This window comes from Hevea brasiliensis, chromosome 14 (genome assembly GCF_030052815.1).
Source record: "Hevea brasiliensis isolate MT/VB/25A 57/8 chromosome 14, ASM3005281v1, whole genome shotgun sequence".
NCBI lineage: Eukaryota > Viridiplantae > Streptophyta > Magnoliopsida > Malpighiales > Euphorbiaceae > Hevea > Hevea brasiliensis.
The window spans coordinates 82274095-82299911 of NC_079506.1; the positions used below are offsets into that span (position 1 = coordinate 82274095).

General features: G+C 29.9%; 1 protein-coding gene and 1 pseudogene across 2 annotated transcripts; both read right to left on the bottom strand.

Annotated features, from left to right (window-relative positions):
• Positions 1-699: 699 nt before the first annotated feature.
• On the bottom strand, positions 700-12701 carry LOC110670488 (probable serine/threonine-protein kinase PBL9; annotated as a pseudogene).
• On the bottom strand, positions 12399-17888 carry LOC110650626 (receptor-like cytoplasmic kinase 176). 2 transcript variants are annotated; one of them, XM_021805685.2, is made up of 6 exons: positions 17573-17888; positions 14180-14430; positions 13731-13866; positions 13522-13664; positions 13308-13431; positions 12399-13119 (listed from the first exon to the last, which is right to left on the bottom strand). In XM_021805685.2, the coding sequence occupies exons 1-6, from the start codon at positions 17652-17654 to the stop codon at positions 12710-12712; spliced, it is 1146 nt and encodes a 381-aa protein (XP_021661377.2). In that variant the 5' UTR covers positions 17655-17888; the 3' UTR covers positions 12399-12709. The 2 variants fall into 2 exon arrangements, with proteins under 2 accessions (XP_021661377.2, XP_021661378.2); XM_021805686.2 differs by having other exon boundaries at positions 13522-13661; positions 17573-17887.
• Between the last annotated feature and the right edge of the window lie 7929 nt (positions 17889-25817).

Here is a 25817-nt window from a genome sequence, read left to right on the forward strand (position 1 = left end):
TAATTAATTTATCATTTTATATAAGACTATCTTACATGAAATCACTATTTCAAAATATAATTAAATTCTTTATTAAATTGTTCAATTTTTAAAATATAGAGATTAAATTGTAATATCGGTCAAAATCTAGAGACCAAATAGTCAATTTTACTCAATTGAATAAATGTCATATTTATCTTTTCACTTAAACTAACGGTAAAATTGGATGGAAGGACCTCTGATTTTGATGTAAATATAAGTGAGAGACTAAATCGTTCAATTTCTAAATATAATAACCAAATTGTAATATCGATCAAAATCTAGAGACCAAATAGTAATTATAAAAAAAACTTAGACTTGATTAATAATGTATTTTTTTATTTCATACGTAGGTCTCACTGTATCTGATTTGTCTTAAATTTATAATTGACCGAGTATATATAAGAATTTCTTTTTTTTTTTTATAAAGCAAAAATCTTCTATTTTTTTAGCAACCAACCAACCTATATATATATATATATATATATAGGTGGAAAAATACATTTTTATTCATTGCAAATGAAAATAGCAGAAGATTATATCAAATCTCTACATTTTCACTTATGATTGTTTAAAAGAAGTAACTTTAGTGACGGATTTATGTACCATCATTAAGTCGTTATTAGTGATGATTTCAGCGACAATTCATAAATTCGTCGCTAAAGGTGCTATTTTAGTGACTTAGGACGACTTGCAAAGTTTAAAATTTTGTAAAATTTGTATGGCAGAAGTGTCTGTTTAGGAGGGAAGTGATGATGAAGCTAGCTGTTGTAAAGCTTCTACAACTTCTTCCATCTTTGGCCTCTTCTGTGGTTCCAATGAAAGGCATTGCATTGCAAGTTGAGCTGCTTCAAACCCATCACTTGGTGAAAATTGGGATTCAAGATGACGGTCTATGACTCTAAAATAGCTGCGTCTTTTGCTAAGGTAAGGCTTTGCCCACGTAACTAAATTTCTTTCTGGTGATTCCAAGTGCATTTCCATGGCTCGCCTGCCACTCAACAGTTCTAGCAGAACAACTCCAAAGCTATATACATCTCCACTTTTCCTTAGATAACCTTTAATTTTTTTTAAAAAAAGTAAAAATATATAAATCAATTTTTTTATTACTAATAATGATTAAATGTGTTTTTAAAAAGGCTGAATGCGTCATTTGATCATTAACCTTTATTTAAAAAGTCACTTGACACTCACACCTTTAATAATATTCTATTTGACATTATTTTATAAAAGTAATGTAATTATTAAACCCCAAACTTTATAAAAGTATAACACAAAATTAAAGTGCATGCAAGTTACTTCATCACATTTACTATTTGTAGGGATTAAATAATTATATTTTTATAAAATATAATGCAATTAGAGATGAAATTATCAAGTGACTTTTCAAGATAGAGGTAAACTACAAATTAGTTCATGAAGTTTGACAAGCCTACAACTTAGTCCTTATATTTTCAAAACCAAGCTATTTAGTCTTTGAAATTTAACAAAACCTATCATTTAATCATTTCATCTAATTTTCCACTGAATTTACCATTAATTATAGTAAAATGATTAAATATCCTTAACTCTATATATTTTCTAACTTAAACAATTTAGTCCTGAGGTTTTTGTATTATAAGCTAAATAGTTTAAATCAATTGATTGTTTTCTTTATAAAGTTTAAATCAATAGGCTATCTAGTTTGTAATACAAAATCTTAGAGACTAAATGATTAGAAAATATGTAGTTAAGGGCATTTTGTTTATTTTTTCTATAATTAAGAGTCAATTAGACAGAAAATTGGATGGGGGGACTAAGTTATAGATTTTACCAAATATCAAGGATTAAAGTGCTTAATTATAAAAATATAGAGATTAAATTATAAGTTTTACCAAATATCATGAACTAAATTATAATTTATCCTGTACATAAAGAAGATACCTGATTTGTCATATTCAGGTGCCAAATACCATTCGGTGCCCAGTACCCTAGTGGTGATATGGGTGTTGCCATCCATCGGCCCATCCCTTGCCAATCCAAAGTATGAAAGTTTAGCATTGAAGTCCTGTCATTTTACAATAAAAACACTAATAATTTTTGTTGAATTATTTATTTGTATCTGAATGTGGATTAGCATTAATCAATTGTTAGGTTCATTGACAGATTAAATAATGATATCAAATAATAAGTTTAGTCATTGGCAATATTTAAATGGATTGGATCATGTGATTGGGCAAGCCTGTAATGGGTCAGGCTGTCCATAAGCCCACTAAGGAAGAAGCCCCAACTCTCAGTCATATTATATATATATATATATATATATATATATATATATATATATATATATATATATTTTCTGATAATCCCATTTAATATCAGATAGAATTCATATAGAATTAGAAGGCTATGGATATTAAGAGTTGTGAACCTACTATTTCACTTATGTTCTTCATTGTTTATAGAAAACCATAGATATAAGCGTATTTTCAGGTACACATATTCTCTCATCATGTAATCTATAATAATTTAATTTATTTTTTTAACAATTGGTATTAGAGCCATGGTTAGGGATTATTATTATTATTATTATTATTATTATTATTATTATTATTATTATTACTTTGTTAATTTCATTATAGTATGTTTGAATATTAATGTTGGCAAACAAACATTGAATTTGGTTATATAGTTTGATAAACAGTTTCCCTTTTATGTTAAATAATATATATATATATATATATATTAAACATGGCCGACGAAATACAATTGAAAAAACGCAGTGGCCGACGCAATACACACACACACACACACACACACACACACACACACACACACACACACACACACACACATATATATATATATATATATATTGAATTTTAAAATTCACATGGTTGTATGTTGATTTTCGAAACAGTACATAATATATTCGTATAGTGATTATGATTGAATATGATTGAATTTCGTAGCCCATATGAAACCTGCATACTGTCACAAGTGATTAATTTAATAAAAGCCAAGAACATAAAATATTTACAATTCTGTTTGATTATGTGTTTGTTAATAGTTGTTAGTTTTGTTAGACTAATTATATTCAGGCATATTAAGAACATATTCATGATTAGCAACATTATTACTATGTTCATAATACAATATCCATGGAAATTCTGATTATGTTAAACACTTTTATGATTATAAACTCACCTATCGTGGGACTAGTCATAAAATTGTTTTGTTGGTCTGTTTAAAAATTTATCCCATGGACTTCAAGAGCTATTTGAATTATATTAATAGTGGATATACCCATCGGTATAACATTATTAATATAATATGTTATTGTTAGTTATAATATTATTTGTTAATTGTCTTTAATATTTTTTTAATACCCTATCAGTATAAAAGTGTTAAAGATGTTAGTTTTTATATATATATATATATATATATATATATATATATATATATATATATATATATATATATATTTGATGAGTTCAATGAGTTTTCTTGATTTTATTGTAATTCAAGACCTTTAGGCGGAATTATAATAAATAATAGTTTTGTTCATAATTGCTTCCTTAGCTGGATCTAAAAGGAAACTTTAGTTTTGTGATTATGTTATATACATAATTCATGTTTCCTCTATTGTTTGATTCTAGCTGTTGTTTCTATGTAATTATCTGCTGTGAAAACTCTGAATGACTCCAATTTTGATAACTGGAAAGAGTCTCTAAGCATGTACCTAGCAATAGCCCAACTAGATTTAGCCTTAAGGGTTGATGCACCTGCTGAACTTACTGATGAATCCACTATTGCTGAAAAGACTTATCATGAGAAATGGCAAAATTCTAATAGGGTTTGGTTAATGGTGATAAAGTATACTATAGATAAGTCCATAAGACAAGGTACTCCTGATAAGGAGACTACTAAGGAATTTCTACAGGCTGTTGCTAAAAAATTTAAAAAGTTTGACAAGGCTCAAAAGAGTTATTATCTTTCTTTGCTGGAGCACACCTAATATGATGATGTCAGTGGTGTGCGGGAACACATCATGATACTTATAAGTTATTTCAACAAGCTCAAGTCTTTTGATCTTAATTTGGGAGAAAGTTTTCTAGTCTGGCTCATTCTTGAATCTCTCCCATCCCAATTCAAAATTCTCAAGACTTCTTTTAACTCCCAACAAGGGGAGTGGATAGTTGATCAGTTGATAGCCATTGTGTACCAAGAAGAGGAATCTATGAGGAAAAGGAATACTACTTCTGTTAATTATGTTTTTAAAGGGTCTATTAGCAAGACTAATGAGAAATTTCAAAAGGACAAGAAGCCTAAAGCTAAATTTGAGAACAAGAATGGTGATAAGCATGATCATAATTTAATAGTTAAGAAGAAGCCCTTCAAAGGCAAGTGCAACTATTGCAAGAAGCTTGGCCATAAGTTAGACGACTGTTTTAAGCTTAAGAAGAAGCATGAGAAGGAAGGGGTTTAAAAACGTGAGGAAGCCAAGTGAAAAGAAGAAGACTGTTTTAGGAGTAAATGGAGTTGTAGTAATAAAACTCATAGGGACTGTTTCTTTGAATTTGTCTTCTGGACATGTGTTGGAATTAAATGATATTGCTTATGTTCCTTCTTCAAGGAGAAATTTAATTTCCAGTTCTATTTTAGACAAGTGTGGTTATGTGTTTCTTCAGGGCAATTAAAAAATTGTTATTTATTTTAAAACTGATATTGTTGGTTCCGCTGTTTTATGCAATGGTTTATACATGTTGAATTTAAATTCAGTTCATTTTCAATCTGTTGATGTTCCCATCAATGTTGCCATTGGGCACAAACTTCAAAGAGTTAAAGAGAACTCTTCAATGTTATGGCACAGAAGTTTGGGTCACATTTCTAGGGAAAGATTATAAAGGATGGTTAATACATAGTCTAGATTTCTCTGACTTTAATACATTTGTTAATTGCATTAAGGGAAAATTTCCTGCTAGAGCTAGGAACAAAGGGGCAATTAGGAGTGAAGATGTGTTGAATTTCATTCATACAGATATCTATGGACCCATTTCTCATAGCAACTATTGCTATGGGAGGTTTTAAATACTACATCACTTTTATTGATGACTATTCTAGATATGGTTGGATTGATCTTCTTTATGAAAAGTCTAGTTCCTTGGATGCCTTAAAAGCATTTAAGGCTGCAGTTGAACTGAAAACTGGGAATAAGGTTAAATGTGTAAGGTCAGATAGGGGTGGTGAGTATTATGGTAGGTATACTGAGACTGGTAGAAATCCTAGTTCTTTTGCTTTATATTTACAAGAATGTGGGATTGAGGCGTAGTACACCATGCCTGGGACTCCACAACAAAATGGAGTTGCAGAGAGGCGAAATCGTACTTTGATGGACATGGTGAGATGTATGTTTAGTCATTCTTCTTTGCCAGAATTTTTATGGCGTGATGCTTTGAAAACTGCTGTGTACATTCTTAATCAAGTTTCTAGTAAATCAGTGCCTAATACTCCCTATGAATTAATGTTTGGTAAGAAGCCCAGTTTGAAACATTTTCATGTGTGGGGTTGTAAGGTAGAGGTGAGGCCATATAACCCTTAGATCAGAAAGCTAGATGCTAAATCTATTAGTGGTTTCTTTATTGGCTATTGTACAAGTTCTAGAGGTAGTAGATTTTACTGTCCAACTCATTCCACTAGAGTGATTGAATCAGATTGTGCTATTTATTTTGAGGATGAGATGGATAGTGGGAGTCAAATACCTCGTGTTGTCAATATTAGAGATGAGACTGTTGTCTTTCCTATGCCTTTGCTACCTTCCTCAGTAGATTTTAATCCTCCTAAGGGCAATGATGAAGTTCAGAATCCTATTGATGTCAATTTAGAACCACCAACTGAGGAGCCTGATACAGTTGATGAAGTTGCACCTTTGAAGAAATCTCAAAGGATTCGTAGACCTGTAATATCAAATGATTATATGGTCCATTTACAGGAACACAAGTTTGATGGTGCTGATATTTCTGATCCTATTTCTTATCAGGAGGTTATATGTGGTCTTAATTCTTTAGAATGGATGAAAGCCATGCAGGATGAATTATCTTCTATTTATCACAATCAAGTCTGGGATCTTGTTGAATTACTAGATGGTTGTAAAGCTGTAGGTTGTAAATGGGTCTTTATGACCAAACGTGGAGTCAAAGGTGAAGTAGAAAGGTACAAGGCCAAACTAGTAGTAAAAGGTTATAATCAGAGAGAAGGTATAGATTATACAGAAACTTTTTCCCCAGTGTCCACTAAAGATGCCTTTCATGTGATTATGGCTTTAGTTGCTCATTATGACTTAGAACTCCACCAGATGGATGTTAAAACAACTTTCTTAAATGGAGACTTGTATGAAGATGTGTATATGGTTCAACCTAACAGTTTCATAGAAGCTGGTAAAGAACACTTAGTGTGTAAGTTGAAAAGATCCATTTATGGGTTGAAACAAGCTTATAGACAATGGTATCTAAGGTTTGATAAAGTTTTAACTTCTCTTGGTTTTGAGGAGAATGCTTCAGATCAATGCGTCTTTCAGAAGGTGAGTGGGAGCCATTTCATTATTCTAGTGTTGTATGTTGATGACATTTTTCTTGCCAGTAATAGCATCAATCTCTTGAACGAGACAAAACACATGTTTTCTAGTCACTTTGATATAAAAGATCTTGGTGAGCCCACATATGTTATGGGTATTCAGATTCACCGTGATAAGTCTCGAGGCATATTGGGTTTGTCTCAAGGAACTTATATTGATCCAGTTCTTAAGAGATTTAACATGCACACTTGCTCATCTTCTATTGCACCTGTTCTTTCAGGTGAGAAACTCTCTAAAGCTCAGTGTCCCCAGGATGACAAAGAAAGGACTGAAATGGAAAAGATTTCATATAGTTCTGTAGTTGGGAGCTTGATGTATGCTCAAGTATGCACTCGTCCTGATATAGCACTTGCTATTAGTGTCCTTGGTAGATACTTGAGTAATCCTGGATAGAGTCACTGGAAAGCTGCAAAGAAAGTTATGAGATATTTGCAAGGTACTAAGAATTATATGTTGACTTATAAAAGATCTGGCAATCTGAAAGTCAATGGGTACTCTGATTTTGACTTTGCAGACTGTGTAGATGATAGAAAATCTACTTCTGGTTACATCTTCATGATGTCTGGAGGAGCTGTATCTTGGAAAAGTGCCAAACAGACACTTACTGCTACCTCCACTATAGAAGCAGAGTATGTTGCTTGTTATGAGGCTACTTGTCAAGCTGTTTGGTTAAAGAAATTGATTTCTGGTATGCTTGTTGTTGAGAGCATCTCAAGGCCCTTAACCATTTATTGCAACAATACTCCTGCTGTTTGCTTCTCTCAAAATCACAGGAATTCTAGTTGAACTAAACATTTTGATGTCAAATTCCTGTTTGTTAGAGAGAAGATTCGTGAATCACAGACTCGGATTGAAGATATTACTACGGACCAAATGATTGCGGATCCGTTAACCAAAGCTTTGCCCATTAGTGTTTTTCAGAAGCATGTTGCACATATGGGTGTAGTGAAAACTTTTGATGATGCTTTGGTTTAGTGGGAGTCTGTTTTATGTTACATTTGAGTTAGCATTTGTATGGAATGCTTAAACCATTGTTTTTGGACATATCTTATCACATATTCCATTTTAAATTCAGTTTTTGTTCTTGAAATTTTGTTGGCACATATCTATAATATTGTTTTCCTTATCGAATTCAATGTTACTTTGTTTGCCATTACATTAACTGGATTTTATATGTTAAATTGCTTACTTATTATTGGATATTATTTTGTATTTTATTAATCTGTACTTTTAGTTTAATAAATTGATTACTACTATCCAAGTGGGAGATTGTCGAATTATTGATTTGTATCTGGATGTGGATTAGCATTAATCAATTGTTAGGCTCATTGATAGATTAAATAATGCTATCAAATAATAAGTTTAGTAATTGACAATATCTAAATGGATTGAGTCATGTGATTGGGCAAGCCTGTAATGGGTCAGGCTGTCCATAAGCCCATTGAGGAAGAGGCCCCAACTCTCAGTCATATTTAGTAATTGACAATATCTAAATGGATTGAGTCATGTGATTGGGCAAGCCTGTAATGGGTCAGGCTGTCCATAAGCCCATTGAGGAAGAGGCCCCAACTCTCAGTCATATATATATATATATATATATATATATATATATATATATATATATATATATATATATATATATATATTCTTATAACCCCATTTAATATCAGATAGAATTCATATAGAATTAGAAGGCTGTGGATATTGAGAGTTGTGAACCTACCCTTTCGCTTCCGTTATTCACTGTTCATAGAAAACCATGGATACAAACGTATTTCCAGGTACACATATTCTCTAATCATGTAATTTATAATGATTTAATTTATTTTTTTAACAATTTTTTAATTAAAATTTTTTGTAGTAATTTTTTTTTGTTTATTGTGATATTTATTCTTTCATTATGATAATGTAGAATTATGATTTAAAATTAAGATTTAAAATTTTATTTAACAATATATTCAATTATTATTTTTAAATATTAATATAAAATTAATCTCAAACAGAATTAAATGATAAAAATTATACATTTAATTCTAATTAGTTTGAAATTAAACCTTAGATAATGTGAGACAATACATCTCAAAATCAAGTTGACTCAATATTAAAATATGATAAATTCTGATACTATTTAGAAAAAATAAATCGAACTTAATTCAACTCCTAAAATTAGTTCAAAGGAAAGAATTTGTCCAAATTTTATGTACAACTCAAATACGACATTTGAATTCAATATGGAACAACATATAATGAACGGGAAATTATATAATAATAATAATAATAATAATAATAATAATAAATTTTGGACTGAATATATTAATTTAAAAAAAATCTTAATATTAAATTAATTAAGATCAATTATATAATTTTTTTTTCATCATTAACTCTATTAAAATTAAAAGTAAAAAGTAGAAAATTTCAGACGTACCAAATCAAGTAGGATATGAGAAGTATTGAAGTCTCGAAATATGACATTTGCCTTATTATGAAGAAATGCTAAGCCTCTCGCAGCACCAAGAGCTATTGTCATTCGCTGATTCCAAGAAAAAGATTCAACTGTAGAAGCACCAGCACCTACAAGATGATCGTGTGTATATATATATATATATATATATATATAATTATTTTGAAAATAAGAAATTAAATATATATTTTAAAGTATTAAATAACTTCATCAATTTAAACGAATGCCGCTTACTTTTAATTATAATTTGAAATTTTAATAATAAATTGAAAATGGAAATTTTAACATAGAAATTATTTAGTTATTTATATTTTTATTCAATGATTTTTCTGAAGTATTTTCTTAGCATTAATTAATTTTTTTCTATCAGCAGAATAAGAAAATGATAACTCAAACATTTGATATACTAAGTAAGTAATATGCTTTTGAATACTAAATCAAGTCAGGCTAAAAGGATATTTGGCATGACTATTTATTTTTAATTTTTTTATTTAAAATATTTTATTTAATTTAAGTTAATGAAAAATAAAAAATTAATTATTTAATAAAATTATTTAAAATTAACATTTAAATAATTTAAATGTTAGTTAAAAAAATAAACATAATTTAAGTGTTTTGTTAAAAATGCTTAAAATAATTTAATTTGTCAAAATGACAAAAATTATATGTAATTAAGTGATGTGATTATTAAAATGAAAATAGTATTGATATTTTTAAAAATTATTAAAATAATATAATCTTTTATTTTATAAAGACTCGAATTATAATTTTAAGATAAGGAGATAAGTTATAAGTAAAAATAACTTATTTTAAGTATTTTTTTTAATTTATAAGTCAAATTAAATACTAATTTATTTATGACTTTAAAAAAATATGATGAGTGCAGTAACAAAAGATGAATAGTATCAAAAAGACTCTCTTTATGTAAAACCTACAAATCATGAAAAGATTTTTTTCTAAATTATAGGCCATGGATCGGCATTAGCAAAGAAACACAATGATTTAATCCTTTATCAATTTATGAAATGACTTTGAAATTTTTGAGGGAAGAAAGAGAAAAGGAAAATAAGTAGAAAATTATTTTACCCCCTTTACTTCCTATGTTTAACTGATTTATAATTTAAATAAATACCCTCCAAATAATTTAATTATTTATAAAAAAAATAAATAAAATAAAATAAAATAAAATTCTCACATCGAAAGAGATGATTCTCCAAGGTGCCATTGGGCATATACTCGTAGACTAGAAGGCGGCAATTATTCTCCAAGCAATAACCAATCAACTTCACAATATTGGGATGAACTAATGGTCCCTGCTGCCTGATTTCTGTCTATGTTCCATCAAAATATTGATTACACCACACTAATTAAATTAATTATATCATCTTTTCACGTTCATATCAATCATTAGCTATAACTATTTACAATAACTTAATAATTTATCTATACTGACCAGCCATTCTTGAAGACCATGGGAACCGTTTTGGTCAAGTTTTTTGACAGAAACAGCCAGGCCAGTCTCAGGCAAGGCAGCTGTTAACGACTGCTCGTTAATCCAGGCTTTGTAAACACGACCAAAGCCACCTTGATCCAAAACATTATTCTGATTGAAGTCATTGGTGGCTGCTTTTAGCTCATTGAACCCAAAGATCAACAACTCTGGACTCTGCAGAATCTCACCCACAGGCTCAGCAATTGCTCCAGAAGTTATTGATCCGCTCACATTCCTCCTTCCTTGGCTACCATATCTTGGTTTCACTTCTTTTGTTTTTCCTGAGAATATATAAGATCAGAAAGAATATATATAGATGAACAGAAGAGAAAGAAAACCACATTAGAGCAGTGAAATTTCAGACCAGAGCATACCAGGACGGCTGAGACATTTTCCCATGAGCACCTGTTGCTATGAAGATCAAAACCTACGATGTCAAAGTAATTAATAAAGAAGCTTAAGAGAGCTGAGTCGTTATTAACAAGGAGAAATCTACTGTAAAAACAATGACATTATCTCCCTATTGCACATTTTTATAACTAAGAAATTTAAAAAAAAAAAGGTTGAATTAAAACAAGAGAAAAACAAGGATGTATAAAGGAAGTTTTTGGCATATTCTATTCATCACCTGGCTTCTGGGAAATTAAGCTTTAACCAGTTAATGCTTCGGGATCCACAGTCGACGACACAGTCCATGTTTCAAGAGTCATTGGTTTAAAAACCATATATGGAATTGAATTATTTAACTTACATTTTAGGGGGGGAAAGGAAAAACTTTGTGTTGAGCCTTGAATTTCTCGAATTTCTACTATTGAGTTCGTATTTTTTAATTGTATACTATTAAACTATTTATATGCGGAATGGAAGTAACTAGGCGGATCATTATTCGGTTTAAATTAAATAAATCGAATCGAATTATTTTAATTCGGTAATTTGGTTTAGTTTTTAAGGTAATTCAATTCGGTTAGGTTTTAAATTTTAAAAATTTCAGTTATTTTGGTTCGGTTTGATTTTGAAGAGAAAAAATCAATTTGGTTATGTTTATAGAGAATTTATCTCTTATATATATTTTTATATATACAAATTATTTAGTTTCATTGATTAATAGTTATTAAGTTTAAATCAAGATTAAAATTAAATCAAATAACTTGAAAATCAAGTCTAAATAAAAAAAATAATTAAACCCAAAAACTGACTAGTTCAAACCGAACCAAACTGAATGAAAACAATTCGATTCTATTTAATTTTTTATACATTTCAATTCGATTCGATTTCTAAAATATGATAATTCGATATTAATAATTTGATCCGTTTCAATTTGAACTAAATGCCCAGAAGTAACAAAATAAAAATCTTTGAATCTCACCAGGGACTAGCCAAGTCAATAAACAGTAAAATAAATAAATCAATGCTATGGTACCAGTGAAGAATAGTACAAAAAGGTTATAATATTTTCGATGCTTGTACATGTGCCCTTTTGAAGCACTGAGTAGTTATAAACCATACTTCTTTCTCGTCAATGAAAGATGTGATTTTCCTCTGATCAACATAAAAGCAAAAAATCAAATACTATCCTTTCCATGTCAAACAAGAGAATTAGATGGCCTTAGACAGCAGGCAGCTTTCTTTCATTGCCAACCTCATTTGATGTTTTCCTGACATAATTGGGCTTACTGCTCGTGTTTGTGTTGTTACTTTCAAGAGGCACAGGCTTTGGATGATGCAGCGTGTAGTGTGATAAAGGATCAATACACAAGATCTTAGAACCATAAAATTCAATCTAGAATTTAAAGATTAAATAAAGTAGACACAGCTTTATTGAAGAAAAATCTGTTTATTGATGAGAAGTTGCAAAAGTTCTCTTGATACAAAGAATACATGGGTTTATATAGAGTTATGATTCCTAAACTAAATAGGAATAAACTTTACAAGTCCTAAATTAAGTAAGAAAATAAAACACAATCATGATGAAAGAAGAATCCTACTTATAATAGGAATTAGAAACTTAATAGCAAGTTTAAAAACAAACCGGACACAGCTAGCCAACGACTACATGGCTGTGTAGATTCACGCAGCTTGAAAGCATGCTGGTTTGAGAGACGCGAAGCATATGCCATGGACAGGGCTAGGCTGGGTAGCTGTTCGGTTTCACACGACAAGGCTGGGTGGCATACTGCATTTTGTTACTCTTTGATTTGGACACTCTGTCACTAGATCCCTCATTTTCATTGGGTTCTTGAAGTTTTTCCAAGGCTTCTACCACTTCTTTCATGGTTGGTCTAGACGTTGGTTCTGATAAGACGCATAGAGATGCTAATTTAGCTGTTTTTAGCACACTGTATTTTGAAAAATGGCCCAAGCTTCTAGCATCCAGAATCCGGAAAATAGTGTATGCATTGTCAAGGCAAGGCCTTGCCCACTGGACCAAGTTCGTTTCCTCGTCTGGCCTTTCTGTGTCTATGGCTGGCCTGCCACATAACAATTCCAGTAGAACAACCCCAAAACTATATACTTCACATCTTGTTGATAGATGACCTTCACAAGAATGAAATAAAATGACATACAGGTAGGTATAATAACTGTGATGCTTTAAAATAGAAGGCCATTTCAACTGAGACACAAACATTTGCGCGGACAGAAAGGAGCTGTAGTCTATGATCAAGTTTTTCTAGAGGACAGAATTCTGAATGTGAACATGAACAAAGTACAAAATCACAATATACCTGACTCCATATACTCAGGAGCATAATACCCTTCAGTACCCAAAACCCTTGCTGTAACATGGCTTCTACTGTTGACAGACCCATCCTTGGCCAACCCAAAGTCACTGAGTTTAGCATTATAGTTCTGTCATTCAATGGAAAGAATGTGTCAAAAAGGTGACAATATCATAGCTCCCCTACAAACAAAATTTTGGGATTGAAAATTCTCACATACCAAATCAAGCAGGATATTGGAAGTCTTAACATCTCGATGTATTGCGTGCACCTCATGATGGAGAAATGCTAGCGCCTTAGCAATGCTGAGAGCAACTTTTATTCGTTGATCCCAAGAGAGTATTTGGAAGGTAGAATCTCCTGCTGTTTGACAAGTGCATATTTAGAAGCTTGAACTGCCAATGCAAAGGGAGTATATCAATCACTCACCTTCAAATAGATGTCTATCCAAGCTGCCTTTTGGCATAAACTCGTATACTAGAAGCCGGTTTTTATCCTCTAAGCAATAACCGATCAATTTCACAAGATTTGGATGACACAGCTGCCCCAGGTATTTGATTTCTGTCTATTAACCAAGTATCACAGAATTCATCAATCATACTGTTTTTAAATGTTGCCATCCATGCACCAAAACTACCACAAGCAGGATTCATAAACATGTCTTAAAATTGACCCAAAAAAATGATAACAATCTAATGAATCTTTTGCAGTAACCTAAGAATCAATGTGGCTTTCAAAGGAAACATTACTTTATGGCATATTTAGCTGTACATTCACTCTCATTTAGGCAACTACAAGTTTGCGTTTGCGATACAAAAGCTGGCAATAACTATAGAAGCAAGAGATTGTAAGCAGCACAATAGCCAAAGGACACTCACCAACCATTCTTGTTGACCCTGGCAACTGTCATGCCTAAGCTTCTTTACAGCAATAGCCATGCCCTTCGTAGGACTTGTAGCCTTTAGTGAATGCTCATCAATCCATCCTCTGTAGACAACACCGAACTCTCCCAAACCCAACAAATTCTCTTTATTGAAGTGTCCTGTGGCTGCTGCCAGTTCACTGAAGCAAAAGCACTCCAAATTGGCTGCTTTTATGATCCCACCCTCTGTCTGAGGAAGTGAAGGCACTGTGAAGGATGAAAGAAAACATTTTTGCTTGAACAATTCGTATCTTTCTTTACCATTGATGAAAATTGAATACTTTAAGAATAATACTTATTTTATACATGTTCGTATCTGCATAATTACATGATCGTGGACTAAAAAAAATTATTTATGGACCAGGATGTAAAGCCTAACATTACATGAAGAATTAAAAGCCCAACAAATTTAGCGGCATTCTATGATCCAATCTGATTTCAGTCAGTCAAATGGTTGACTAATTGATTTAACCCTGATAAAGGGTGCAACCTCAGTGCTAACTAAATAACCCAATAAAGGAGAGTATTTGTGTTCACTTAAAATAGTTATGAAGAATATATTCTATACAAATACCCATACATGCATATCAATGTGCAGGGTATAATTCTGTGACTGATATATACATGTGTACCAGGGTGAACAACAATTAGCCAAAACTGACCAAACCACGGACTCCATCAAATTCCAAGATCATGATTTTGATTTTGTAGGTTTTGGATCCAAAATGTTTTCAAACCAAAGATGCAATTTGGTAACATTTTAAGATTTTGTTAAACCAATTCACCTTAATTGAACCATTATTACAGATGAAGTTACTTTTTATATACACTAGTGCATGTTTTTCATTTAACAATATCCAACTCCACACCATCACTCCCCACTTCAGCTTCTCAAAAATGCAACTCTCAAGTAATATAAATTGAAACAAACTTGAGATTTAAGAAACTAGAAGCTCATTGACAATACGGTGAGGTTCAAATTACAATTGTAAAATATAACAATTTTAGATCTCTAATAAGGTGCATATCATCCCAATAACACCATTTGAGTCAGTTTGCTTAACTTGGCATTCTGCTCAGTTACATTCAGTTTACATCATGTCAACCATGAATTTATTACACGTCAAAGCCAACTACATTGGTTCATTTGATATGCTCATCCAGAACTAACCAAACCAAACTCAAGTTTTTATAGAAAGAAGGGTATGGTGTTAGAATTTCTTATCTTTACTCAGTAATGTAGACTCATGGAATTAACATGGATGGAGGCTGCACCTATTGCCTTGGTAAGAGTTTAGGGATGGCAACTCTTTAAGTACTAGCATTTTATTATTTTCTCAATCAATTACCAATATTATATTCAAAATCAAGTACAAATACTTGTAAAACTTCTTGCTTTTCATCTTAGAGTTGAACTTCCATCAAATTATTATTAGTCAACATCAACACCAAATATATGTGTGTTCTTTCTTTCTTTATTTATTTCTTTTAGTCCTAATACTTACTAAGGGTAATAATTTTTCCCACTTTTGTTTCCTTCTCTAGTTTTCCCACTCTCCCTTCTCTTTCAAAAACTCACTCCTAAAACATTATTTTTTTTTCCTTTCATGATCCTAAATTCACCATAACTTAAATAAATAAGTTGTGTAATTTAATATTTAAAGTAAAATTGGTGATCCAGATATTATTTAAATAACTTGATTTATTGTTTGAGGAAATAAAATTATGTGGAAGTTTTTCTTTGTTGTTAGTTTGGAATGGGGAATTTGTGGTTTTTTATGTTAATTAGGATTTAAATTGGTGAAGAGGTGGTAATGGTAGAGGTTCTGAATTTGGTGAATTGTTAGGGTTATTTGCAAATTGAAGGAATAGAAAAAGGAAAAAAAAAAAAAAACTGGAAAAAGGTGCTTTTTTAAAAAAAAAAATATTGGGAATCAATTAAGCGAGCTGACAGTATATTTAGGGCTTAAAGTTTAATTTCCCGTACTTATTGGAAAAGTTCAATTTTATTTTCAATTTTTTGTCCAATTTAGCCGAGAAGTTTCAATTCAAACTCAATTTAACCTAAAAAATAAAGAAAATCAAGAAATTGAGCTTCTTAATTTTTGAGCTTAAATCAAGAAATCAAAAAATTTAGTCCCAAAATTAAAAAATTGGACTTCTTGATTTTTGATTTAAATAAAAAAAATAAAGAAATTTAGCCCATAAATTTTAATTTTTGGACTAAATTAAACTTAAATGAAAACTTTTAGGCTAAATTGAATAAAAAATTAAAAATAAATTAAATTGAACTTCTCCGCTAAATTGAACATTTCACTGTATATTTAGCATTGACTATCTCAATTAGGCATATACACACACAAACAATACACTTGATTGTAAAAGAAAACTATAAATTATGGATTACAACTTCTTAGGACCTAATAGCATTGACTATGTGTTAACTGGATATTAACCTAGTAAATTGGGTTGCAAGCTTGAGTTGTAATGACTATTTATTACATACAAACTGTTTACTAAATATGTATGTTTGATTTTCCATTACTTTTTGAAAGTAAATAGAGAAAGAAAAAGAAAAAAAAAAAATTGAAATGGCATCGTTTAAGGAATGCGCAGGGATGAGGGAAGATCATAGAATATGCCCTACTGGGGCATAAGCCTGACCAGAGCCAGGATCGATGTTCTAGAGAGCATGGTGAGAACAGGGATAGCAAAACTGCCCCTGATCCACCATATTGCCAGTATAGTCAAATTGTACCAAAGCCTCTGTGTTTCTTAACGTCAATTCTAACTCAATCACCTTTAGCGGCAACTTAATTCGATCATTCTCTTTAGACAACAGCAGTTAAATATTCAAATTCATATTTATGCTAAGATTTATGGGTTTGCTCATACTCCACAGCCAATTAAATTGAGTTTAAAAGTATAGAGAAAAATTGAACATGAGAAAGAATTTTTTGCAAAAATCTTGCCAAAATTGATGAAAATTTTGAGGTAAAAATCTTAGTTGTTATACGTTTTGCCTTGTGTGTGAGAGCGCGGGTGTGTGTGTGTCTGGGTGTGTTTTCCAGTAATGAAGAGGCTTAGAAATAGAATCGACCAAAGTCTGAGTCAAAAAACCAAAGTTATTTCCCTCCTCACCGACCCTTTTGGTCAGCAATGAAACAGAGGATCAATGTCTAAAAACACAAAGGTCATACTTCTCAAAGAAAAAGCAAAGCCCAAGGTGTCGGGCTTCTGCCTTCTTGTTTAATTAGCCAAACATAAGTCCACTCAATCATGACGCACTATTTTAGCAATCTATAAAGCTCAAATACGCACAAGAAATGTTTTTAAGTTGTAAACGTACCATGATGAAGATCCGTCTCGGCATTGGCACCATGATGACGATCCGTCTCGGGATTGGTTCTTGTACTGATGCACGAACCCATGGAGAGAAAGCTTAGATTGACCCTTCTCACCAGCACCAGCCTCTAAAGATTTCCTCAAGAAAACTTGGACGAAGAGTCGAAGACACTCAATTGAACATTTGAAGGCTAACTATTACACCTAGAGGAGGAGAAAGCTAGAATCACCCACGAAGCAAAACGTCCACTTGCAAGTTCTGAGTGTGGGTTTTTATCGTACAGTTTAAAGGCAATAATGGCTGCAGGCTACAGGGCAAGCTGTGACGTGGGAAGCAGGCCTCATAGCAATGAGGACTGCAAAGAAAGTTCCAAATCGGATTTATCTTCGATCTTTCCTTGATCCCAAAGTAATGTTAATGAATTTAGTGTTATTATTTTAAATTAGAAAAATTACTATTTAATATATTGATTATGTCAAAATCAATGATTTGGTGATTGTGTTTATAGTTATATTATTTTTAATTTTTTTAAATTAAAATTAAAAAAATAAAATCTTTCCTTTTTTAAATATGATAATTAAAAAAATAATTAAATTAAATTTTTGTAAAATTTTAATTTTAAATTTTATTTTTAACAAAATAAGAGTTTTTAAAGTAAAATAATAGAATTCTTTCATATATTATCTTTTCAAATATAAGAATTAATATAAAGAATTAATTGAAAAATAGGGTAAATATGAATATGTGATATATGTTTGAATAGTAACATTTAAAATAAAGGGATTTAGATAAAATTTTAGTATAATTTATTGATATATTATGAATTTTAAATAACACTATTAGGATGGGTAGGGGGCATAAATTACTCTCTCCATTTCTATCTCTCACAAGAGATTGGGTCGAGGTGAAAACTTCCCCATGAGAAGTGGGGTGAGGCAAGTTTTCTCGTGAAAATTTTCTTTTTATTTTTCTATTTCAATATATCATTATAAAAATATAATTTTATTTATTAAAAAAATAAATTATAAGTTATATATATAAATTTAATAGCAAACATATATTTTTGTTTAAATTATAATATTTAAATTCTTAAATATGTAAAAATAATAATATATTATTATCAGGATAAAAGTCTTTTTGTCTCTCTCCTGTACAATATTGGGATCATGGAGGTTGAAGTAGACACAAAATTAAATATAAAGAGAACCAAAATTTAAATAATCATATAATTATTATAATTAATAAATTTTAAAATTATACTTTTATCAAACAATAATTAATATTTATTTTGTATAAATTATATATATTATTAATGTTAAATGATCACTCCATTCACCTAACCTAAGATGACAAAAAATCTTAGATAAATTAAAAACATCAGAATAGAAAATGGAATGTGAAAGGTCATAACGCCTCTTTCCTTATTATTTACCCACGTGATCAAATGTTATTGAAATATTAGATTTTTAATTATTGAGTTCACACTAATTTTTCTTTTCCTTTTCTTAGCTTCTTCTGTGTCTTTTAAAAGTTTTAGTGGCAATTGGCATCTTATGGATTTGTATCTTTTAATCGCCTTAAGAAAACATTACTTTTTAATGCTCCCCATATGCATAATGATTACCTATGTACATTGGAGAATTTATAGGTACCACAATTCGAATAAGTGACAACACGACAACACCCATGTATGGAGAAATTATATGATAATACTGCAATTTCATGTAAAATAAATACATGGCGTGATAAATCAATAAATATTTAAGACATAAATAATTATAATTATATTCAAAAAAATTATTTAGTAGGTTTTACTTTTGGGGGTTTGCAAAGATATTTATGGGTAAGAGTGGTCACGATTCAAGAATCACTGGTTTAAGTTCAATGAAATTACGAACCTGAACTAAATTATCATGGGACGATTTGAAAGATGATTATTGAACTGTGGGTTCCTATTCAAATATCAGTTTAAAATGGTTTAAAGGGTGGTTTGAAAAAAAAAAAAACGATTCAAAATGATTTGAAGGGTGGTTTGGAGGTGGTTTAGACAAAAAAAATTAGAGAAAAATTTTATTGATTTAGATTTAAGTTATATTTGTAAAAATATTTTGATTTTTTTTAGAAATCATTCAATCAAAATAAAATAAGAAAAAAAAGAATGAAATTAATTTATCTTTAAGAAAATTTTAACAAGAAAGGACTTGGACTTATTAAAAAATTAGAAATGAAATTAATTTTTTTTAAAGAAATTAAAAAAAATGCACAAACTTAATTTTACCTATGTATTCTATTAGAATTTAGATGAATCAAAGTTTTCAATTCTATTACTTACCTTTTTTTTTAAATTGTATGATAATTTAATAATTAAAAAAAGTATAAAAGAGAAAAAAAAAAAAAATAGAGAGGTATTAAAATTTTTATTAAGGATTTATTGAGATAATATTGAAAATTCTTTAGGGAGTGTATAAAATAATAAAGTATGAAAATTGAGAGAGTATTTAGAATTAAAAAGAATACATAAAATAATTATTTAGAGAATTTGAGAGAAATTAGAGACTACTTAAAATTAAAGAGGGTATAAAAAATAATTGTGTAGAAAATTTAAAATTTATATAAATAAATAAATAGTGGAATAAAGTATTTATTGAGTTTTTTTATATTTAAATTACTGATTTAATTTAATTCAAAATTATCGGTTAATAGTTTATGAAAAATATAAACTTAAATCAGAAGAGTGATTTCAATCTAGTTTAAAATTATCAGTTCATAGTTTTTGAAAAATATAAACTTAAACTAAAAGAGTGATTTCAATCTAGTTCGAAATTAGTTCTGATTTTAACTGTTTCAATTCAATTTTAATCAAATCAATTCCAATTTGATTCTGGTTCAAAATTGAACCGCGGCCACTTTTTTTTTTTTTTTCTTTTTTAAAGAAGCCATTTTAGCTTTACTCCCTCTCCCTCGCTTACTACCTGAGTAGCTTTACAACTGAACCAATCAATAGAGGACACTTGTCGTAACAACCTACCCAACGCAACAATAATTGCCGCTCTCATAAAACGCCCCGCTTCACTAACGACTCCTTCAGTTTATTTCATCTGCTGAATTGCCTCAACACACCATACCACTAATCATTGGAATGCACCGCATTGCCAGTCCAGCTCAGCATCTTTTATCTTTTCCTTCTTAGTTTGTTAAAACGTTGCCGTCCCCTTTAATTGGACCTCAGCCTCGCATCAGACGTCAATTTAGCCACTGTTAGTAGATCGAATGTTTATCTTACGCTATGTTTGGATATGTAACAGGGAAGGAAGGAAGGAAAATAATAGCAGAAAATTATCTTTTATTTTTAATTTTTTTTAATTTAAAATAAAAAAATAATAAGAAAAATAAAAATAAAATTTATTTTTTATATTTAAAAAGTGATAGAAAGAAAAATAAAGTAGTTCTTTTTTTTTGGAATTATTATTTTACTCATAATTTTATCAATTATTTAAAAAGTTAAAATGAAAAAAAAAAAGTATATATATAATTTCATCAATTGAAGTATAAATTTTCCCTTTACTTATTTTATTTTCTCTTTAATTTGAAGAGAAAATAATAAAGATAGAATAATCTTTATTTTCTCTCCTCTCCTTATTTTTCCTTCATTTCTAAATAATAGAAACTGATAATCTCAATTTGTTTTCCCATATTTATTTTCTTTCTTATATCCAAACAGAGTGTTAAACAATTCAATTCGGATAAATATACAAACATTTAACGCGATAAAATTATACAGTATTAATGTAATTTCTTATAAATAAACAATAGTTAGATATATAAATAAATATATAGTTACTAATTTTTTCTAAAAAAATTATAAGATAGTTATAAATTTTTGAGATCCATCTATATATATATATATATATATATATATTCACTTATTAGAATACATATATGTATGTATATCTATTCACTATTAAATTGCCATTTCATATAAAATATCTTTCATGAAATCACTGCTTTGTTATTTTGATAGTAAGTTTATTAATATTGCCTATCTAATAAAAAGTATGTTCAAGAAGATTAAAAATGAATTATTTATTTTTAAATAATAGAGTTCAAAATATATTTTCAAGCAAATTTCTAAAATGTTCTTATAGTTAACCCATAATTCATAAGCAAACAATTTTTTTTTTTTTTATAAAACATTTGAAATTTTATTAATAAATATCATAATAATATAAGTATAATATAATTTTTTCATAAGAATACAAAAATATATAAATATACATAATTCAAAATTTTTGTTCAAAGATAAATTAAATAGAATAAAATAATTTTTTAAGTACTAATTTTTTAATTTATTAATTTATCAATTATTTTATAAATAAAATTATTTAATTTGTGATTACTAATCAAGAAGAAATGAAAAAAGAGGAGAAATTGGACAACCAGTCAGATAGCTTGTTTATGCTTCCTATTTTCTTTCTGGTAGTGTTTGCTTGAAGTAGCCACTTCTTTCTATACTTCATTAGAAGGAAATAAGAGATAAATTGAAAACCTTAATACATGTAAAATTCAAGGCCATCTAAAAGAAGGCCATCTAGTTAGTTTTGTTAATAGGCATTGGACATAGATCTGGCCGCAGGCCGGTTTGAAATCAGAATCAAACCAAAATTAGACTAAAATTGATTAAAACCAGATTGATCAAAATTAATATTGAATAAGACTAGAACTACTGATTCAATTTTGAGTCAAAACAAATTTAAAAAAAAGAAAAATTCAATCATTAAATTCGATAAAAATTAGAAGCAAAATCATACTGAAATCAGAACCCGATTAAAGAAGGGCCAATTCTGGTCCACTTAAAAGGTTCAGGCCCAGAACTAGACAGAAACCGGCCTTGGCTACCCTAATTGTATTGTAAGATTTGCTGCTTTTAGTGCTTTACTCAATGCATATTTTCCTTCAAAGCAAAAAACACAATTTTTTTTTTTTAATGTCATCCTTGTGTTAAAACTACCAAGAGCAAGATCTTCAAAAGACGTTCTTATAACTGTAACCCATAAGAAAAAATATACGATAAATCTTTAAGGAGTGTTTGGTACGAGGTTAATAAGAGATAATTGTTACTTTTATAATTTTTAATTTCTTTGTTTTTGCACTTAAAAGAAATTATGTTAACTTTTCATATATTTATATTTTTTTGGAGTTAAATGTTAATGTTGGGAGCCTTAATAATTATATTTTTTAAAAGTTAAAACTTACTAGTGTAATATTTAATTTTTAATTTTTAATCTTTTGTCAAACGCATCCTAATAGTTATAACTAGTTCAACATGACCTTTAGTGGCATTTTTCAGCAATATACACTAATGCACATTACTTTATGGAATTTTTAACTATATCTTAGTCTTAATCCTTAAGAGGGAGCATAAGCATCAGAAACAAGCATATAGCTAAAAGATTGCCTAAGCGATACTCACCCACCATTCTTGTTGACTCTGGCAACCCCTTTGGTCAAGCACCTGAGCAGCAATATCCATGCCAGTCTCAGGCCTAGCAGCCTTCAATGAATTCTCATCCATCCAGCCTTTGCCAAAGCCACCTTTACCTGGCAAATCACAGAACTTCAGCCCTGCATATGCCAATGTCACGTCTTCTAAATTCATCTAGAGATCTACAATGCCAAAATAGAAATGAGCACTTCTACAAAAATTATATATTTTTCCTCAAAAATACACATATATCAACTATAAAAAAAATCCATGGCTGTGGACTACCAGTGCAGAATGTACAACCTCTGTGAATAGATATAAGAGCATGATAAATTAGTACAATAAGATGATCCAATTTGACTTCTTGTAATAGTTAGCCATATAAACGAGCTTAGAGAATGTTCTGTATTAACATATATGCATGTGAAATTTGGAGTGTGTGGGTTTTTATCTTTCTATCACCATGTGATATATATGGGTGCCTATTAGAATATCGCATCTTAACTAATACAGATGATTTTTCAGTAGAAGAAGGTGCGAGTCTTGGTGCAATTATATGTAATCGTAGATAGGAGGTTATTGCAGCAGGACTTAACTGTTTTTTTTTTTTTCTTTTTCTTTTTCTGCAATCAAAAGTTTCCTTTCAACCAACCAAATTTCTAAATTTAGGATGGATTGTTTGTCTAAAACTTAATAAGCAAAAGGTCAATGAACTTCTGTAATAGTCTTCATCCTGAGAAAAATGTTTCAATGACAAGCTTATTAAGACAGTAATGATGCAGTAAAATATAGAAGCTTGATCTCAAAATAGACTGAAAGATCCAGGGTGAAAGAGTTCAAAAATTCCTGTTTCCCTTCTTATCCTACATTTTCTCAGCAGCCAAACATATCATTAATCTCTCTAACCCCAAAAAACAGAAGACAAATAAATCCAATATAATATACTTAACCCACAAAAATGCAGAAGATCTAGACAAAGCAAACCCAAAATTCTGATATTCATATTTTATCAATAATAATTAAACAAAACCCCTTAAAGTTCCAAAAAGGAAAAAATAAAAACTTTAGCAGTCTATATATAAAGTTGAACAATGAAGACGAGTAAAGAAACTTGACCCTGTAAATAAAGAGAAGAATACTAGGGCTTTGTACATTTATCTTGCCTGTTCCAGCGAACATGGATGTAAAATTGCAAGCTTGAGTGCTTGATTTGACCAAGTAAATATATATGGCATGTAGTATAAATATTCAAAATAATAATAATAATAAAGAGTAATTACACCATTTCATAGTGATAGCAACTTGTGCAATTGTATTAATTAGTCAAGAGCTTGCTTCAAAGGAGGGTATGAATAAATCAAGCCATTCTGTTTTCCTTCTAAAAAATTTATAATGTATCTCAAAAACCAAGAAATTGGGAATTGTTAGGTAATTGTGAAAATTTGAATAATATTATTATCCCAATCAGATTATGCAGGAAATTGGGAACCTAATGCTGGTTGTGCTTTCTTGTGTTATTAAGCAGCTTATGTTGTTAAATTATGATGATTGATCATAGTGGGTTCTATATGGGTTCGATTATAATTAATCATCAGAGTATATCCATTGTACATATAACAAATGCACTTCTTTGCTTCCTCCTAATGTGAAATTTTTCTAGTTAGGTCACAATTTAAAAAAATCAGGCTACAACATTATGTATAATGACCATCGATTATAATAAGTTCCATTATAATAATAATCAGAGTATTTCCATTGCAGTGAATAAATTCTCCACAATTGGAGTTCATAAAGACTTATCTATGATTCAAGCCACATAAATAACAAACTTCTGCTTTATAAACAGTAAAGCATAATGGAGTCTCCAAAAATAACATATCCTCTATAGGTGATGCCAGGCTCTTTCTGGGATCTGCCATTATCTGTTGTTCTTTTACATAAAAGAAATTCACCACGTACTTTTCAATATTTTCCCAGTTCAAAAAATAGGTTTATCAGTCGCTTTTAACATTTTTATGTTTAATATGTAGCTGTTATCATAATCTTATAGCCAGCAGAAGCAGAGGATACCAAGTCAATAAGAACTGAAGGAGATGTTTTCCTCAATCAAACTCAAGCGTGGTTATTTACAGGTTTTAATGAAGAATGTGCTTTTTTTCTCCTAGAAAACTTCAACAATAATAACCATAGGAGGCTCAACTTGGATTCTCTGATATCTTTTCCTTGACCAGCAGAGATGAGAGTTGCACATCTCCTCTCTATCTTGTTCACATCCCTTGTGTTTTCAGAAATATGTATATTTTCATTTCCTACCAACAAAAATGACCAAGTCTCTCTCTCTCTCTCTCTCTCTCTTTAGTGCGAAACTGAAAATTGAGTTATTTAAGAGTTTGATCTCAAACCTTCAATAATGTTGTTAAATTTCATACGCAAAATATAGTTTCAAAACTTGGTTAGTAAACTTAAAGAGCTTAGACTTTGTCAAGCATGTCCAAGTTGGCCTTTCTTTTATGAATAAAAGAAAATAAATAAGACAATAAATATTGGCCTCTCCTTTTGTTTTATGGATTGACTCAGATATGAAGTTGACATGCTTACGAGAATCCTGACTTTTGAGTTAATCTACCTCGACCAGGATGAGGATGTGGACATGATTATGAATCTGAAGTTAAAATGTAATTAAAACCTTGCTCATTTAAGGACGTGATTATGAATCTGAAGTTAAGATGTCATTAAAAACTTACTCATTTAAATAATTTCAAGCTA

Coding starts and splice junctions, on each gene's coding strand:
- LOC110650626 (XM_021805685.2), bottom strand. CDS start 17,654: ATGGGTTCGTGCATCAGTACAAGAACCAATCCCGAGACGGATCGTCAT. Junction 13,867..14,179: donor AGGGTCAACAAGAATGGTTG/GTGAGTGTCCTT, acceptor CTTGGTTAATAG/ACAGAAATCAAATACCTGGG. Junction 13,665..13,730: donor GGATAGACATCTATTTGAAG/GTGAGTGATTGA, acceptor CTTGTCAAACAG/CAGGAGATTCTACCTTCCAA.